The 21148-nt window shown below is 33.1% G+C and overlaps 1 protein-coding gene across 3 annotated transcripts in view; it reads right to left on the minus strand.

Moving 5' to 3' along the window:
- TLL1 (tolloid like 1) overlaps nucleotides 1-21148 on the minus strand; it is a 214684-nt gene that overhangs the window by 37603 nt on the left and 155933 nt on the right. For all 3 annotated transcript variants that reach the window (XM_032332601.1, XM_032332599.1, XM_032332600.1), the window contains 4 exons: nucleotides 14203-14398; nucleotides 11726-11851; nucleotides 9488-9648; nucleotides 6262-6442 (listed from right to left, as the gene is read on the minus strand). In XM_032332601.1, coding sequence (XP_032188492.1) covers nucleotides 6262-6442; nucleotides 9488-9648; nucleotides 11726-11851; nucleotides 14203-14398 — 664 coding nt within the window. The remainder of the gene's footprint in view (nucleotides 1-6261; nucleotides 6443-9487; nucleotides 9649-11725; nucleotides 11852-14202; nucleotides 14399-21148) is intronic.

Consider the following 21148-nt stretch of genomic DNA (forward strand, 5'->3'; position numbering starts at 1 on the left):
TATTTTATTTTATTATTTTAGATACTTGTTTTAATGAAAGTAAATAAATCATTCTAATTCAAGTGAATGTGCTTTCTAATTATCTGTTGATGAGAAACAGCAACATCACAAAAGACAAAGTCCATGAATATATTCTGGACTTCTTATTAATGAAAGTCACCAAACTAGAGAAAAAAGCTATTAGCAAACACAATTATGTTTTCATTTTCTTTCCCTTTTTCCTCTTAGGACATACAAAGTACAAATATCTTGAACAATGAAAATCCAAAAGAAAGAATGGAGGATGATGCATTTTTACTCTTTCTTAGAATGTCTGCATAGTAAATTTAATATTTGGGAATACTATCAGTAACTCATTTGACATTTCCCAGTATCTTCATACTTGAGGCACAAAAATTTAAGAATAGTTTTTATTAGTGAGAGAAACCAATGTTTTGCTGAGTAGAAATAAAACATTTATTTTCTGCAGATGGAAATTTGTCTCCTTCTTTGGAATGGACATATCTGCTTTCCATTGCTTCATATTAGATAAAGGAAAGGTCCATTATTAGGAAAGAAGGAGGTGGCATTTTCCCATCAGAGGCCTGCAGAGTATCTCTGAGACTATCAGAAGCCATCAGTCTATGAATAATACATACTGGATGGAACTGAAGTGGAAACCTGTATCAAATTCTTGCAAGATTCAAAAATAAAAATTTTCTCTTTGCAGAAAGCTTCCTTGTCTGTAGGGAAAAAAAAAGTAAAGGGTCCATGCACCAGACCAGAAACATATGAGCAGATATTCTCACAGGAAATGACAAAAGATGACACAAACTGACCCACTCACACTCCTGCATGCACTCACACATGCATGAAAACAGCCCTAATAAACTAATATTACACTGTATGTTAACTAACTGGAATTTAAATAAAAACGTAGGGGAAAAAAAGCGCTAATGAATTCTGCTGAGAATCGCAATAAAGACACTTTGCTCCTTCAAAAACATGGCAATATTTCAATATGATTAGCAATGAAAACTTGTCAAAATCATAGGAAAGTTTTAATTTTTAATTATTTGAAATTAATCACATTAACATTTACAGTTTTCTTAGGATAATATAGGGCTATATTTCTTCTAACAATATCTACAAGCATTCCATTAGAGAGACGGGGTACAGGAGGAAAGATGTAAGGAAGTAACTGTACGCAATGAAAAAACGGCTGAGATGAAGAGCACGTCTGCTGAAATCACTTGAATTTGAAGTAGAAAAATCACACAGATCATTTTATCTACTCCTACATGTGTTACAGACAGAAATAAAGTGGGAGTCAGGAAAGCTGGGTTTTATTCCATTTTTGCTCCTGAGCAAGTCACTAGGCACTCCAGTACTAGACCTGTGAGAGACATTGCTCTTAAGTGAGGTTTAGTCTCCAAATTCTCTACTATTCACTCTAATTTAATTCTCATCAATCCACAGTTGGCTAAAGAAGAGAGAATGTTCAACTCTCATTGCTGAAATCGTGTGTTATATTCTTTTCAAACAATGAAAGCTAGAATTAAATTTTTTAAGAAACATCAACTTTGCCAAATATTGACTTTTTTTACTTGTATAAAATCCTATTAATATTTCCTTTATTTTTGGCCCATTTAAAAATAACTTTGTTCTGAGTGGAATACAGTTAACCTTGCTTCACCTCTTAAAATAAATAAGCTATACCACGTATACCTGTGCAGATTTGCATACTTGTTTTCAAATGCACAATCATACAAAATTAAGTTTGGTTTTACTATTGTGCAAATTAAGTGATTAGTGTTAATAGAAAAACAAGTCTCATTCAGTCCAAAAACATAACAGTAAAATATTTTTGGACCAGACTATCTTCTAGAAAATGCTTATGCTCTTTCTGATGCAGGTAAAAAACTGAGCAGACACACAGTTTTATATCATGTCCAAATAGCTTTACTTTGTCCTAATTTCCTAATTTGCTTTCATATTACATCATTATAATGTTTTTTAAGTATATCCTAAAATCAATACAGTATATGACACTTTCATTTTTGGAGGGGGCCTTGTGGACCTCCGACTGTATAATACAGTAAGCTTTAAATGTTCAAGCTATACAATTATTGTCTAATGAAAGGTTTTTATTATGTTATTTAAGATTTTGAATTAGAATTCATTGTGATGGTCCTTACTCATATATATGGAAGGAACAGAATTCAACAGCTGAGAGTCATACTTTCTGATCCCATTTCTTAGGTCTAAAGAGTGCTTATTTAAAAGTAGAAGCTATATCCAAAAATAACTAGTATCTCTATGTGATTATTATATTAAATATTTGTACTTGGAAATGATGCTATAAACATTTTATTTTACTGTACACATTCAAAATCTAAATATATTTTTATGTCTTTTTTCTCGATGTATCACTGAGCTGCAAGAAAGAATTACTTTTTGAATAACTTTCCTTCCAAATAAAATGGAATCACCTGTGATCAAATATTGCTTCTTCTTTTTATTGAATCCATAAGACTCTGGAAAAAATAGCTGAACATGTTATATTCCTCAGCATGTTTTCATAAATTCACAACCACTTCTGAAATCTTTAGAACACTGATTACAATCAGAAGCATTTAGGACTCAGTCTTCATAAGATATCTCTTGATTAATATATACACTAGAGTAACACATTTATTCAATAATCTATAATAATATAATATTAAATGACTATAAAGTTAAAATTATTAAATTTAACTCAACACAAAATACTCGTGTTAAGATTATTAACCCCATTACTATTTGTTAACTAATTTATAAAAGAGATAATTTTAAAAGTTTCTTCACTCTCAAAGTCTATTAGGTAATGTTTGCAAATCTAGAGGCATTTGGGGGTAAAGAAATATGATAGGTGTTTTTCTTCTAAAGTCATTTCAGGGACACCTAGGTGACTCAGTAGGTTAAATGTCCAACTCTTGATTTCAGCTCAGGTCCTAATCTCAGAGTCTTGAGATGGAGCCCCAGTCAGGCTCTGTGCTGAGTGCAGAATCTGCTTAAGATTTTCTCTCTCCCTTTCCCTTCCATCTACCCACTCCCACTCACACATTCTTTCTCAAAAATTAATTAATGATTTAAAGCTATTTTGTATTTAAATTGAAAACTGAGAGAAATTGGAGAGAAACCATAATGTACCATCTTCCCACCTTAGCACACATTCTTGGTATTTTTTACAGCAACTTTCAGTTTTGTTTCCCCCACATGCTTAGCTATATGCACTGTGCAGATAGTTTCCATTAATGTTTTATCATATACACTTTTTTACCTTACAGGATCAGTAAATCATCTTTATGGTGTAGAAAAGTCCACAAAGTGTATTTGCTATAATTTATTCACCATTTTCCCCCTGTCATGCCATTAGGTTGTTTCAAATTTCTATCACTATAATAGTATATTGTAATCCCTCTTCCAGATTCTGAAACTTTTCTTTAAGTATTCTCAAGAATAAGATTTCTGAAGCAACGTGAATAGTCATTGTAATGACTCTTGATTCCTATGCTAAATTTCTTTCTAAAGAGTTTGTCACAATAAACCCAGTAATGTATTTTGACAAATTCCCCAAGAGTAAATTTTAACAAACAAACAAAAAAACCTTCAATTTTGTTTGCAAAATATAATATCCTCATGGTTTACGTGTCTACTTTCTGGTAAATATAATGAATTATTTGACTTTGAACACATAATTATGTGTTATTATTTAAAGCATTATTAGATCTCTAAATAACATTTTCCATGTGAGTAGAGCCTTTCTATTAAAATAGGTGATCTTTTGTAATTATAGTTCTGTATGATGATCATAAGGGCATCAGGTAAACATCTGAATTTGCTGTAATCTCTTGATAGCACCACTTTATTATAATGTTTTGTCTTCCCTTTCCTGTGCAAACATCTTCCCCACTAACAGAAACTCCTAGGAAATTAAATGTAAAATAAATTTAATACTTATCCAGAACCACAGTATTTTAAATATGAATCTGACAAACTGCTGATATTTTTCAATGTATCAAAAAGAAAGCACAGGAAGTTTACACTTAATGATAGTTATTTTGGACTTTACAAAATAGTAACCTAATAATGAAGTGAAAAATATGTCTGTTGTTTTTCAGGTCAAGAATATGTTCAGTGTAACACTTAACATGCTCTTTGCAAAAAGCATGATCAGCTCTTAGATAAGCCAAGACAAACTGGGCTTTAAATTCTTTATGACACTAAGCAGTTTATTTAACTCCTCAGCAGCTTCACCTGTCAAGTGAATGTAATAATGAGACTGTGACAGCTTTATTTTGATTACGAAAAAGATGATGCCTGCATAATAAATTCTCAAAATGGCAGCTATCATATGAACACTTGGGGTTTAATTTCCCCCCTTGAACCTCATAGTTCCATTTACTTAACTACCCATATTCCATCAAACAATTTAGGCTAGACTCTAACGAAAGGAATCACTATCACCTAGTTGATTTATACTTTTTAAATATAGCACTGATAAACACCAAAAGCAGACACAACTTCCTAAATGATCTGCACCAGTAAATATGATTTATAGCAAATTAGTTATTATTAACTCAAGTATTACCAAGGTACTTGGATAATTTTATAAAGCACAGTCACATAGAGACAGGAATAGAGTCTATGTCCTTGGATGTGCTGAGGAACAGCATCTTCTTCATGTGCCTTCATATCTGTATTATAAGAATTAAAGTAGCACATTTTATATATTAATAGTACCCTTCTAAAGACACAATCTATCTTTACAATTTGGAAAGTTTTTCCTAACCAATAATATCAGATAGTGAATTTTAAATAATCTGAGTAGCTTTCAATTTAATCATACTTTGCCACTATATACGTAGCATGCATCCTTTAAAAAAGTAAATATTAAATAAAATGTATGACTCTGATAAAGCAAAGAGGATTCATAATGTTTTTATAATGATAAAATGTATTCACTTTATAATTTCAATATTTAAAATAAATATTTAGGAAGTTCTAAAATGAGAACTTTTGTCTCTAATCACTGGGTCATCTAAAATCTGTAAAACACATATGATATTTGTAAAATAGTGAAGTCTAAGAATGTTTTGCTTTCATCAAAAGAGGATAGTAAAATGCTACTTTGAATAACATAAGTCTTAAATTAATGCCTGAGAAGAATTTTTAAAAGGCAATTAAATCTGGGGGAAGGAAGGCATGGAGAATAAGAGAGCCAAGATCCTTTGTATTTTGAGTGTTCTTCTGTGTATGACTTGGACCTCAATGGAGCTTGTGAACCATTAACTTCAATTACACTGAAAACCCCAAACAAACCCTGGGCACTGTAAATCTCATTAATTTTAAACACATGGGGATTGGAATAAACGGACTTTGAATTAACTCAATCCAAATTACCTAATATTAAAATATAATTGGAATTCAGTTGCTTTAAATTGCTTGGCAGTCTGAAAGGCAGACTGCTATACTAAGGTTTACTAAAATTTTGTCTATTTTTGAAGTTTCAGAATATCTTTGTAAGTAAGGTATGACTCCAAAATTGGAAAAATAAAGGAATTTCACTGGTGCTTTCATATATTTCTTTAGTGTTGGGACACATTTTATCAAATTTCAGCTCTAGACAAGGGAAATTTTACTATGAGTTGGTTAAACTAAACATTAAATTCGAAACAGAAGTGTCAACTGCTTAATATACCTGATAATCTATTATTCTTAGTAAAATTTGTAATTTCTATATTTGTAGGTTTCATTCTCTTATCCTTTCTAAAGTGATGACGTAAAGTATGATTTTAATATCAGGTTAACCATAAGTGAAAATATAATCATGAGGAATAAGAAATATTTGCTAAATAATAAGAATAAAAAATATGTTGCTAAAAAAAAAAAAAGATAAATCATTTTGAAACAGCCTGCCACTTTTTGGAAGTCTTGTATCATTATCCCTATACACTTATAAAGTCACTGTTTGAAAATATTATTTTAATAATTTTGTGTTATTTGTACTAGCCTTTATAATATTTGATTATTAAGTGTTTGAGAGCTATATTTCATCAGGTCCCCAACTATCAATATTCTAATTATAAGTAAAAAAACTGTTAAACCTAGGATAATTGTGCATGCACTCTATGTCTCTCCAAGTTACATTTCCAGGAAACTATGAAAAGTAGATAATAATGAAAGGCAATCCACCTTCAAAGTCCATGATATGCACATACAGCATGTGAATACTGATACCTGAGAAGAAATGTGCTTTGAAGCCCTTCTTGGATACAGTATTGTCAGATCTGAATTCAATTCTCATATTGTTGAACTGAGACGTGATCACGTCAGGCACTTCGGCACCACAAAATTTGCCATGCAACTTAGACTCAGAGGAAAGGCCACTCCAAATCTCCACATAATCATATTTGCAAACCTAGAAAAGACATGGTTATGACAGTCACCAGATTTTAAAGTATCAAGTGGTTGACATTTATTTTTGAAAAATTTATCATGTTTTTTTCCCCTCTTTACTTCTCTGGTAGTCAAACTGGAATTAATACATAAAGAAAAAAAATCAGGGAAAGAGTCCAAATATGAGGCAGATGGCATGAAAAATAGATTAGAGAATTTTGCTCTGAATATCTGTAAGAGATATATATACCAATGTGTGCCTGTTTACGTATATTTACAGCATGTATCTTTTCCAAAAAATAGAGTTTAGGAGAACTGAGATACATATTTGTTGAGACAATGGTGCTGATGGTTACAAGAACAGTATTTGCTGACTTTAAAAAAATTGTTTAAATTTTCACTAAGAACTGTGAAAGAATTTGTCCTGTCTGTCTTATTTAATGCCGACAACAGTGACATGAAACTGATACACCTAGTCTATGAAATGACAATTAACAACAGAAATGTTCCTTTCTATGGTAAAGAAGAGAAAACTGAGGTTCAGAAATTTCTAAATAACTTGTCCAAAATTATACTTATCATATGTAGCACTTCAGGGAAAATAGCACTGAGTTTGGCTTGGTCTGATGCTGCCTCCCAGAAAAACTATGTTCTAATCAGAAGAGCACTCTTAGGAAATTTCAAAGGAGACAGACATTGGAGGATACAGTAAAAAGGATACTTTGCCTTTCAAATTTATCAAACAAATTGATATTGCTTAATTTCTTCGAGTTGCCAGGCACTATAAAATTACTCTTCAGCTATGCTGCAGGATTGCAAACAAATCTACGTGGTGGAATGGAGAGGGGAACTGACACTACGGTGAAGTAGACTCATTCTGATTTATATGTAATGCACTAACAACACCGAAATGGAAGAAGCTAAGTGAATGCCAGGTATCCTCCTCAATTTTACAACTTCCAACAGATGTTTCCATAATACACTTCTCCAAAGTTTCACAGGGCACATTCTAAAGAATACATCTTGCATGAATGACCTTATTACATAAATGTCTAATTAGCAAAGTTTAACAATGCATACGATTGAACCCTGGGGCATGATCTGTACTTTGCAATATGTCAACTCAAATTACTGGTTCTTGTGATATTAATTAGGTGATAAAAAAGCAAAATACCGCTAGGAAAGTTTTCAAAAGTCTTCTATCTACTTTGTTAAAGCTGTAACATCCATTTTCAGAGGGCTCTGACATAGGGAAGCAGAATTTTACCGAGGTTAAAGTTGTTTGATATCATCTTTGCTTTTGTATATCTATATAATAACTAAAACAATGAAGTAAAGTTTTAACTTAACCCAGTAATCTACAAGTCAAGTTTTTGCTCATGCCTTCATTTTAAGAAAATAAGACATCAAACCACAAAAACGGCCTTTCACATAGCAACGTCATTCTATGTTTACGAAACTTGGGATATGTTAGAGAGTTTGTGAAGGATCCTCCCAGTAAAAAAGACCACCACCATGGGAAGAATGCTTTCAGAATACAATGACCCATTTATTTCAAACCCTCTACCCTCCTTCCTCCTGAATATAAACTTCCAGACTTCATAGTAACATCTTTCAACTAATGAATCAAAATGTCATATCGGTCACAGCTGATCGCTTTAGAGAAAATGGAGAGAATAGAAGTCATTCAACAACAAGTTCATGTCAAATCACAGAACCAGTAGGGAGATTACCATGTTAAAAAAATGTTGCTCTTATGAAAACTTTTCTAAAAATGCTGTAAAAATATTTTATTCATTTTAATAGTTCTCTAAATTTCAGGTAATTATTAAGGGAAAATTTTGTTTCATGTGGGCAAAGTATGTTAGAAATATAAATAGCAGATTTTATTATCATAAAACAGGACACACAATGTAAGGAGGATCTTGAAAGGTACACTAAGTTCACCATATTTTAAACTTTATTATCCTTTAAGGAAACACAAAAGTCAGCAACTTCTTTTTACCTCAGAGCCATCAGTAGCACTAAAAAATCCACATAAGTGCCTTGACTACAATTGGCAGAATTAAGAGGAAAAAAGTCATTAAAAAGAGATAAAGAAAAGTGGGGGGAGGGGGAAGAAGCAAAGATACTATACAAAGACAACATAATGGTATAAAATCCGCAAATATCATCAACAAGTGTTGCTCAGGAGCATAAATATACTATATTTCTGTTTTTTCACTTCTTTACAAGTGTTCAACAGATATATATACCAGATACAAAATAATATTTGAGTTAATTTTATCATACTTAGAAGATTTAAATCATGTTCATTTTAAAATAAACACAGAAAAGAAGTCACTAGAAGAAAGGATATGGAAATTAGAATAAGAAAAGAAAGTAGGAAAGCTCAAACAAAACTGAAATTCAGCCAATGTTGACCAACACAAAGGACACAGCTCTGAAAGTTCTTATTTCTAGGCTTAACATTCCATTTGAATTTGGTGTGTGTGCACTAGCACATAGGAACTCTCAAATAAATGATTTCACTTGTTTGAACGTGGTCACATGGAAGAAAACTGGACCTTTATCACAATAAGTTACATTTTATAAAGGAAAGATAGTGTCAACTAAATGCATCTTTGTTAAGATTGAAAGTATACCAGGTTCTCCCAACTGGCTATATTTGTTATGACTCAACCAGTGGATGTGAATTTTGACAAACTTTAATTTTATTTTTTTTAGAAAATTCTATGTGACATGAAGCTGACCCTATTTTTTTCATAGTTCTTTCACAGATCAAGAAATTACTGTATATTAATACATTATGTAAAACTCCTTCTGGGTATTTTTCAATCTCCCAGAATTAGTCCAATATATTATCCAATGCCAACAGGAATTACAAGCAATTGTAGAAATGAACAGGAGAACAAAAAAAGACAATGACTTCTCTGTGGTTATGCTACCGAAATCCATCCTCCCTTCCTCCCTCCATTCCTTCCTTCCTTCTGTCCTTCCATTTACAAGTTTGTCTTCAATGGGTCCCAAAACACAACAGAAAAACTTATGTTTATTATTCACTTACTTCATTGCCCTCCAATTCAAAAAACTCAAACTTCATGGAAATTCTGTATTGGGTTGGTGCAACCACCTGCCACACACAGTTTTTATTAGGAGGGTACTCCTTGGGCCATCCTGGAGTGGTTATGGTGCCATTAAGCTTGGTAAGAAGTCCACCGCAAGCCGCTAGAAGGAAATAAAAAGACAAGGTTTTCCCCTAATAGAGTCAGCCTCTTCTTAGCACCTTTCCACTGACAACCAAATGTCTCAGCATTCAATTTCAATCATCTTCCAGATTTTTCAAAATCTAGAAAGCTGCAGTCTCTGTTCCTTAGTTTTTAGTACAACTATTTTAATCATCAAATCCCATTCATAAAATGTTAATCCGTAGCTTTGGACCCAAGCAAAATACGGCTGTATGACATTTCAGATCACTTTAAAGTTAAAGAAGAAATATAAAGATAACTGGGTGTCAGTTGTCTTATCTTTTAAATGGGTATAATAATATCTATACCATATTGTTGTTAAGAGAATTAATGGAAAGATAAGCATAAAGCACACTACAGTCCAATGTAATGAAACCAAAATCAACTGCTTATTTCTTCAAATTCTTTTTCCCCCAAGATAAGCAACTCTTGCAGTTACTTGAGTTAGTAAACAAAATAAACTAGAATAAGGAGGTCATTTTATCATTCCAAAACTCCATTTAACAACTATTTTCTTTATCTTTTGAATGATCTATTTAAAAGATGTAGCATTTAATATGTTACTTCTCTTCCTTATTGTTAATGAAATTAGCAAAATAATGGAATCCAAACAAAAGAGAACATATATTGTACAAGGTATGTAATTAATTCCAAGGGAGTCAAGAGTTACCTAAAGTAACCAGTCTCTTTAACAGCCTTTGTGTGTATACATGCACAAGCGCACACATGCATGTGTGTGTGTGTGTGTGTGTGTATTATTGCATTTATAAATGTATTGTAAAAATAACCTGTACTTTCATATTTACCACTTTTTGGTGAATTATTAAAAAGTAAAATAATTATTTTTAGGCATCACACAGAACTAACAGTCATGCTACCTTAGTATTTGGTATATAATGTTCTCTGTTTTAAAGATACTACATTGCCTTCATAACTGTGTCTATTTTATTCTAGTACAGAGAGCAAATTAGTAGTTTCATAGATAGGATGGAGACCTTTGCCCAAGAGAAAATTTTAAACTTTTAAGTAGAAACGGAGAGTCTCTGACTTTTTTTATTTAGGTCAGTTAAGGGTATGGCATTTATTCATTAAGCAAATAAGTCTGTCACCTTTACCACTGTTATGTCCTGTATTACAGATGCAGTAGAGAACAAGGTGCTCATTTTTGGGAGTTTACATTTAACATTTTTGTGAGAACCACCACAAGTAAACTTCATAATTATGTAACTATAAGTAATGTTAAACTGCTACAAGTTCTATGAAGATGATTTTGGCAGACATGTTGAGAGATGAATCAAGGAGGCTAGAACAGAGGAAGGAAGATAAGCCCCTTTATGTTGTAACTTAAATATGGGGCTTGACATAGGGTGGCACAGGGGACATGAGGGGGAAAAAAGAGCAGCTTTAAATTCTGAAGGAAGTGATCATTAAGACATTAAGACATCAACAAAACATTGCATAGGAAATATCTTAGAATGTATAGAGGAAATGGAGAAAACACAGCAAAATCTCTTGTTTATGAATCATTTATTAATAAAACAGATTTATCTCCTGCTTTATGTCTGTGCTAGATGCTAGAAATACAAAAATAATTCAGATTCAGGATTCTGCACTTTAGTAAGGGAGAGGTACCCATAAACTATGTTAAAAAAAAAAAGTAAAAATAAATGGTAGATGGATGGATAAAATCTAGACCTAGACAGAGATAAAAATAGAAATATATATATAGAGAGAGAGATGATATAGGTAAATAGAGTAAGAAAGAGAGAGGAGAAATACATAGAAATATAGATCAGATAAACAAGATGGCCTGATAACCAAAGAAGGAAATGACTGATTCTGTAACAAGCACACAGGCAACGCTTCGTGTTAACAATGACTACCAACTGAGTCTTACCAGTTGAGGAAAGAGATTACTGTAGAGGAAAGGAAGGGAGGCAGACGGAAAGAGAATGAGAAGGTATTAAAGAAAGAAGGAAAGGGGTGGCTAGGGTGGGGTAGGGGCACGGGGTAGTGCAGGTTCATGCAGGGAGCTCTACATGCAAATGCAACCCTACCTTCACAGCTCCTCTTGTCAGGTCCTAGCTCATAACCAGGCTCACAAGCACACTGATAACTGCCCAGTGTGTTCAGACATCGCTGCTCACAGCCCCCACGGTCAGGTTTGGCACACTCGTCTTCCTCTACAAAGATGTCGAGAGAGGTAGAGAACAACCAGAGTATAACGTTTTACATACTAGGGTGTAAATTTTTTTTTAAATAGGACACTTAATAACTGAATGAAACGAAAACAACTGATCTCTTCTACAAAGGAGCAGGAACAACTTGCAAGCCTTTGATACATGGTATACCAGAATTCATGTTGCTGTAATCTAAGAGTTGTGTTAAGAACCAAGGGAAGGACTAGAAACATAGCAGTGCCAACCGAAGATCACGTTATCTTCAACATGTATGTGGGTTGTTTGCTTTTTTGTTTTTTCTAATTTCAAGGTCAAAGGGAAATCTTACACCACAGAGAATGCCCAGAATAAAATGGAAAAACTTACTGAAAAAACAGCTTCACTTGTTGATTTCATAGTATAATTTGCTAGATATTCTGAAAAATGCTTTTAAAGAAATGCCATTATCAAGAAATAGCTTATGGTGAATATAAATTGAAAGAAAATTCTGAAATTTACTGGACCTCTTTAAAGTATTCAGTGTTTTTTATATAGACATATTGATCCAGGAAATAGAAAAATTCCATATTTTGTAACTACATACACTATTTTATTGTATATGGAAACATAAAAATGTATATATGAAAATATATAAATATATATGTATGAAAAATATACAGTATTAAAACAATGTACATGACAAGGTATACCCTAATCTCAATTCCCAGGGGTAATCAAGTATGAGTTAAGAAAATAGCAAACAGGGGCACCTGGGTGGCTCAGTAGGTTAAAACCTCTGCCTTCGGCTCAGGTCATGATCCCAGGGTCCTGGGATCGAGCCCCACATTGGGCTCTCTGCTCAGCAGGGAGCCTGCTTTCCCCTCTCTCTCTGTGACTGCCTCTCTGCCTACTTGTGATCTCTGTCTGTCAAATAAATAAATAAAATATTTTTTAAAAAAAAGAAAATAGCAAACAATATTCTTAGAGAAATTCTTCACTGGCCAAACTCCAAGCATTTTTTTTTTAAGATTTTATTTATTCATTTGAAAGACAGAGAACACAAATAGGCAGAGAGGCAGGCAAAGAGAGAGGAAGGGAAGCAGGTTCCCCGCTGAGCAGAGAGCCAGGAGCAGGGCTCCATCCCAGGACCCTAGCATCATGACCTGGGCCTAAGGCAGAGGCTTTAACCCATTGAGCCACCCAGGTGCCCCATTCCAAGCATTTTTGATAACCAAATATATAAGCGTCATAGGAGAGAATCTTGATGGTATGTTTCTTCTACTATAAAATACTACAAAACTAATGCATATATATGTAAAATTTAATGGATACTTTGAATGCATTTAGTGAAACTACCAGAGTTCTCTGCCTTTCAAATCATATGGTGAATACCTAAGTAATTCTCAGGGAAAATACAATATTATACTATTCTTTAAATAACACAAATGTTGGGTTATTAATTGCACTAAATTTTGACATACACAACCTAATCCATCATTTATTCTATAAAAGTCAGTGTAAAAATGTTTTTTCTCTCCCAGTAAAAGTTTTATTTTATAATGACACACTTAATGTTAAGTGCCTATGAATTTTCTAAATGCAAATTTGATGCTATTTGCACTAAAATGGTTTTGTTTTGGGTTGCTTGTGTGGTACAGCTGTTTAAGGGTCTGACTCTTGGTTTTGATCTCAGGATCTTGAGATTAAGCCCTGAGTCGGGTTCTGTGCTCAGCATGGAGTCTGTGTGAGGATTCTCTCTCTCTTCCCTCCATACCCTCTCAAATAAATAAGTCAACTTTTAAAAATAAATAAATAAAATGGTTCTTTTTACTTCAGTAATGCACACCAAATAAGGGAGATGAAAATATACTAATATTTGGTTATGTGATTTAAAATTAAAGCTGGTCAACAATAATTCTTTGCCAAAGGACATTTTAGGTATCAGAAGAGTCTGATAAGGAAGGCCCTACATTATTTCCAACATGGTGAAACATTATTCTCTACAAGGTGGTTTAGAAACGCTGTCACCTGAAATAAATTGATGAATGACTTCTTCTGGATACAAATTTTATGTTGACTACATTGCAAATGTTTTTTCCCTGTTTAAATTCCCTTTCTGGATTTTGCCATTTTGAGTATTTCATAAAAATGGATGGTAGGATATCCTAATGGAGTTCCTGCCCTGTGCTACAAAGTTCAAAATTCCAGTATTTTACCAATGATCTTTTACATCAAAAATCATTCAAATATGCCTAATGCACAGTGCATGATTAACTTCCAGTATAACTTTTCTGTAGTTTTCTCTTAACTCAATGTTAAATATCACATTTTCCCCTAACAAAGAAAATCTCATACTTTGAATTACTTCAAATTACCTTTAAAGAAATTGGCAGCAAACCCTGCCTTGTTCACAGTTCCATCAGAAACAAATTTCATCCACAAGGTATTGGAGGTAGATCTGATATCTTCAGGTTTATCATAACCACAGAAACGTCCTATCAAAGGACTATTTTCACTGGTTCCGTCTCGAACTTCCAGGTAGTCATAGGCACAGTTGTCATGTCTTTCAATCTGCAACAATAAAAATATGGGAAGATACATCTCATTAATAGATAAAACAATTTTTGTAGAAAGATTATTATGTGTTCTCAGTGCCATAGTACTGACAGGGTCATATAACAAGTTACTTATACCAAATGGGAGCTCTTCTTGGGAGCGTGCGTGACAATATCTATACCACTCATGAATAAAGGGCCTATTTTTCTGGTTCATAGAGAGAGACACATAAATCTATGGAACTGCGTGTCCACATGCGTCAAAATCAACAGAAGTTAGCTACATTTTAAAAAACTAAAATAAAATATAAGTACTAATTTTTTTGTGGAAAAGAGCTAAAAATATCCAGACTTAAAATTATCATTAACAATCTGAATGAGGTATTCCATAAGCAATGTATAATTTGTTCTGTAATATAAAAATTGCTGTTAGTTCATCAACAAAACTATTAATTTATTCATAGAGAAGTCTGATTCAACTCTGTTGATAAATAGTGCACTGTTTTAAGTTATATATCTCTTTTTAAAGGAAAATTTGGTAATATGAAATTACATACTTCCTAGTCTATGTAATTATTTACCCATAGTCAGCATAGCTGTAGCAAGACTATTGTATGTAGAATCAACACTGGCTATTCCTTCCTCAGGGTAATATGTCTGTTCAGGTGAGCCCTTTTACCCCAATACACTCTTCTTAATCCATATAACCTTCAGGAACTCAATCTCTTTCCTTAAAACATTAAATGCAAGTAAGATCTCAGACCCAAAAAACTTTAGGAAGAACTTCATGCTCATGGACCTATGTTTTAGCCCCAAACTTCTAAAAACAACAAACCAAAATTTACAAATTGTTTTTCAAACTATAAAACAATTTCTAAATAAAGTTCTTACCTTTTTTCCTACATAAAATGGGTATTAGCCCCAAACTCTTAATAAGTTAAATACTTATTAGATATTTAAATCTAGAAAATACAAACACCTAAAATCAATAAGCCATGAAAAGTATCACATCCTGTCAACTCACATTCAACATACAATTCACTAATTTATGGAATTCTTCTATTAACAAAAAACGAATGTCAGAGAATACATTCATTCATGGACCCACGGTCTGAATTGACAACTGCTGGTATTAGCTGGTTGAAGAATCTATTTCATAATTTTGTCAATACATTAAGAATGATAACCTTCAAATGAGATACCATACGGACAAATAGAAAACAACAGATTCTGAAGGACAGATTAGATCAGAACTAATTACTACATTTGCTGCTCGTCTTTTCCCAACCACAAATCAGGATGCATTCACTCCTTCAATGAATATTCAGTGTCTGCTCAATTCTAGGCGTTCATCTCAGTGCTTGGTGTGCATCCTTTAGCAAAATAACAAAGAGCCTCACCCTCTTGGACCTTACACGCTACTGTTGGGTAGAGAGCAAAGAGATAACAAACAAGATAAACAGTGAAATCATAAAATATTTGCAACCAATAAATTCTATGGAGAAATATAAAGTGAAACAAGATGAAAGGTATGAAAAGTGAGGAAGCGAAGTTTATAATCTTAAATTATACCATCAGTAGGTACACTTTGGGTTTGATTTACAAATCATGTTTTTTTCCTAAAAATGTGTTTTCTCTGCATGTGGAATTAAGGGAAAGAGTGGGAAAATGTTCACTATAAAAAGTATCTCACTTTTGGGCACCTGGGTGGCTCAGTGGGTTAAGCCTCTGCCTTCAGCTCGGGTCATGATCTCAGGGTCCTGGAATTGAGTTCCGCACCAGGCTCTCTGCTCGGCAGGGAGCCTGCTTCCTCCTCTCTCTCTCTCTCTCTCTCTGCTTGCCTCTCTGCCTACTTGTGATCTCTGTCAAATAAATTTTTAAAAAAATCTAAAAAAAAAAAAAAGTATCTCACTTTTTAAAGCATATTTTTAAGACTACAGCTGTTTAAATGGAGAGATGGCCTGGGAGAGCTAACAGTGATACTGGTAACTTAATTAGTCACCAGGGATGACAAGGCCAATCTGACCAGCTATATTATATGTTGTCTTTTCTCAGTCTTTAATATACTCCTTCCAAAATCACCGTTCTCTATAAATATGAAGACATTTCCAGATGGCCAAAGGGCGTTCTTCGGTCAGAGGAACACATTTTCATCCCAAACTCTCCAGGTATAGGCTTGATAAAAGAATGAGCAACACTGAACTGGTGACAAACTGTAGAAAATAAGAGAGGTCTCAGCAAGCTCCCCTCACCTGCCTGGGTGAGAGGCACAGAACAGATTGCTCCTGACTCAGGAATCATTTTGGAAGAAAAGGGAAAGAATAAATTAGAAGAAGAAAGGAAGTGAGAATATACAATAAAGGGGCTGCTTTTCATAGGTCAACTAAGAAAAATAAAAGTGGTTGATATTATAAGCCATACTAAAATAAAAAATAAGGAGCCTAATTAGAAAGGGTTGTTAATTACTGTTTTGAGGAAACAATGGCTTTCAAAAATTACTATGCTAACAAGGAAGAAACCAAGATAGACACTACCAAAAAAGAAACCAAAAAAACCTGTACTTTGTTCTTCTAATAGACACATAATGGATTTCTTTTTAAATTTCAACTTAAATTATCTGTATATTTACTCTTTACTTAGCAAAAAATTAGAGGTTTAAATATTTTATATGATAAAGTATAAATATTTCATGGATAAAAGGCATGAAAATGGTCAATTTCAGGATTAATTCTACTGTTACCTATTTATGAATTATGTATTTCATACATATTAAATATTATGCACTTTGTGTAAGGGGTAACTCAACAGAAACTTATATTGTATTTTCACAAAGCAAATGCAGTTGTTCCTGCCTAGAATGTAAAATATACCTCATATATATGAATTTATGATATTTAGAAATGCATTATCCCTTTACAACACTCCTAGATATCTTATCAACGACCTCGAGGATCTTTACTTATTTTTCAGTATAGCTCTATTAATTCAATTGTAATGTGTGCACAATGAAACTGCCCTATTGGTGTTAATTATGATTATAGCTCTTCAACTACATCTATACAAGAGTAATGATGGTGAGCACAAATGAAAGTTTGAGTTCTTTGAGTTATGTCATTTATGTAACATTTTCTTCAGCTATATCAATCACTTTATAAATTAATATACAGAATGGATAGAAATAAATCTGGTTGAGGCTAAAAAGTGGATAAGTCCATTGGTATTTTGCCAGTAAGCTCCATGAGAAGGAAGAACAACAGAGTCAATGATTTATAAAAACAAAAAAGAAAAAGCAGTTTCTTTTGGAGTTACAGCATGGACCCAGTTCCTATCTAAAACCTGAATGCAATGTCGTGCACAATTACACATCTAATAAATATGTTTTGATAATGATGATGCTGATTTATTACAGACTTCAAGATAATCAGAGCACAAAGAGCACAAACCATATACAAATGTGACAAGTTTATCGTAATGTAAACAGACCTAATATGTACATACAGAACACAACAAAAGGGACAGTTAGCACTGAACAGTTTTTAGGAAACTGAAATTTAAAAGATACTAGAAGGAGATTGAAACACACAGAAAAGAAAGAATGAGTACAAAGGTTAGCCAGAAGGGATTAATATTATATTTCATTACTGTATAGAGCTCATGCTTTTACTGGCAGGTTAGAAAAGAAGCATGGAAAAGCTGAGTGATGTTTATTTAGCAAGAACTAAAATCAATTAAATGCAACCTAAAGTAGTTAGCCTCTCATTCTAAAACTGCAAACCAGTGCTGAGTTTTGTGGTCAAAAGAAAGGACCAGGCCCAGGCTTAGGATCCATTCATACACTTGGCCTTCATTTTATAATCGAATTTCCAAATAAATATTACAAAAAAATCTACCTAGTTATTTGTAAAAAGCTCCAAAAACTCCAAAACTTCTAGATAATGATTTCAATAAAAGCTCCTCGATAGTCCATGAAAAACTAAAAATAGATTGAAAAGTTCTCCACTTGATTCAACAATCCCACTTCAGGGTATATCTAAAAAATTGAAAGCAAGGGGGCGCCTGGGTGGCTCAGTGGGTAAAGCTTCTGCCTTCCACTCAGGTCATGTTCTCGGGGTCCTGGGATCAAGCCCCATGTTGGGCTCTCTGCTGTGCCTACTTGTGATCCCTCTCTCTCTGTCAAATAAATAAATAAGATCTTTAAAAAAAAAAATTGAAAGCAGGTCTGAAAGAGATATTTGTACCTTCATGTTTATACCAGCATCATTCACACTAATCAAAGGTGGAAGCAATCCAAATGTCCATCAATGGATGAATAAATCAACAAAATGCCGAATATATATGCATGGAATGTTCTTCAGCTTTAAAAAGGAAGGAAATCCTTTCATGTGCTACAACATGGATGAACCTTGCGGATGTTACACTGAGTGAAATAAGAGTCAGAAAAAGGCAAGAACCAGATGATTCCACTTACATGAGGTACCTAGAGTAGTCAAATTCATAGTGACAGAAAGTAGAAATGTGCTTGCCAGCACTTGGAGGCATGGGAGAAAGAGGAGTTGTTTGGGGGTATAAAGTTTCAGTTTTGCAAGATGAAAAGAGTTTTGGGGACTGGTTGCACAATGTGTATGAACCTAACACTACTGAACTGTATACTTTAAAAATGTACAAGATAGTACATTTAAGATAGTAAATTTTGTATTTTTTTATTTTACTATAATAATGAAAACAACCCTCTCCTATGACTGTTAACAATGTAGTTTTAAAATATAATTAATATAATCTACTACACAAATGATTCAACTTCTACCAATAATATAATTTAAAATCATATACCCTGGGAACAATGCTAAACTCATTATTTTTTGCTTTGGAGGAAAAAATGTTCAATGAAAGTGTGACTAAAAAACAATGTAGACTAGCATTCATCATAAAAAATTAATTTGGGGAATTTCCATATCTGTGTAGATTTCCCATATGTATACTACTACATACACTCTTGTTAAAATGATAACAATAAATTAATTTTAATAATGGGAAAATTGCAATAGAGTCTAAGACATAATGCTATCAACAAAAGGAATTTTATAAAAAAGAAGAAAAGCTTAATAAAGATCATTATTTTAAAATTTGTTACTATCAGACTTAGTATTTCATTATTTAATAATTATTTTATTATTATTATTTAGTATTAATTAATATTAACACACAGATCGTTACAGCTCAAAAACAGAGAAAAAATATATACATCCAACCATGTGATAATGAAAATCATGAGTCTGGGTTAGGTCTACTTCCATGTGACTTGGATTTTTTAATGCTGCCATTCTAGTTTTTTCTTTCATGACAGTTACTTCTAAGTCATTCTTAAATTTAATAAATATTCACTGAAGGGTGCCTGGGTGGCTCAGTTGGTTAAGCGGCAGTCTTCGGCTCAGGTCATGATCCCAGAGTCCCGGGATCAAGTCCCGGATCAGGCTCCCACCTCCACAAGGAGCCTGCTTCTCCCTCTGACTTTCTCCCCTCTCATGCTCTCTTCTCACTTCTTGCTCAAATAAAAATAAATAAAATCTAAAAAAAAAAATTCACTGAAAACTTACTATTGCCAGAAAATATACATTTGACAATGCATAAACGGTGGTGAATAAAATAGACATGTCCCTGACTGACAAACATATGCTGATTAAACACCACAAATACACAAATGAAGACAGCTATAAAGGAAAAGATTTAATAATATGAGAGCATATAGACATCTCTCTCTGCTACCAGGATCTGGGTTCAATAGCGTACGTCCATGGAATGGATTTCAGTCACAATGCTTCTAATTACGAACTGTGTGACCTTGGGCAAGTTTATTTAAATGAACACATGCTAATCTTTCAGAGTAGAAATACAGCCTAAACCATAAATCTGAAGAGCTACTTAATTATCTTTTAAATCATCAACCAATATGTATTCTTAGCCAAACATCCAAAAACAGTAAATGGCAAACAGAAAAATGTTAACTAATTAAGATCTCTTTGTCTTGGCTTCCTAGGTCATTTAAAAGACTACTTAACTTAAACAATATAAAATATTTAAAGGAATTAAAGGATTACTTGTAGTCAGGCAATCCTCAAAGTATCAAGATAAGAACTTTTAAACATAGTTTACAATTGTGCAGCTTGCAGTAATAATGGGTAAGACTATTAAACATTTGTGATTTTTCTAAGGGAAGTACAACCAAATCAGAGTGTATAGAAAGGCTGACAAGTACCTCAAACTTAATCCTACTTAAATTAATGTATGTGGGGATTTCAGTGTAAACATAAGTAAGCTCCAGATTTATTTTACTTCTTTTCCGCTTTGTGGACATTTCTTTGAAGTTGTTACTATAAACATTTCCAATCTCCCAAACTTTTTCTCTTCTGTATTTCTGCACACTGAAAGTGCTTGCACAAAGCAGTAATATAGAGGTTTCTTTACAAACAACTCCAAAATTATTTCTGACATGATCTACATCCCCATTCAAACCCTCTGCAGTATTGGCCTTAAGAAGCTATGTGTCATAACTACTAGAGAAGAACAAGGTTCCCAAACGGTAAAATTACAGATGTATCAGAAGTCTATTGATCTCAAAGATACCTGAAATTCATTAGCAAAGACTCTTGTTCGGATTTTCTTTCTGTACTCACATTAAAATCTAAGAAGCATAGAAGACCTGAAGTCACAACATAAATTCACAGAAAGGTATAAATAAAGGATAACTATTAAGTTCTTCATGGTGGAT

The sequence above is a fragment of the Mustela erminea genome, chromosome 2 (assembly GCF_009829155.1).
Source record: "Mustela erminea isolate mMusErm1 chromosome 2, mMusErm1.Pri, whole genome shotgun sequence".
Classification (NCBI taxonomy): Eukaryota; Metazoa; Chordata; class Mammalia; order Carnivora; family Mustelidae; genus Mustela; species Mustela erminea.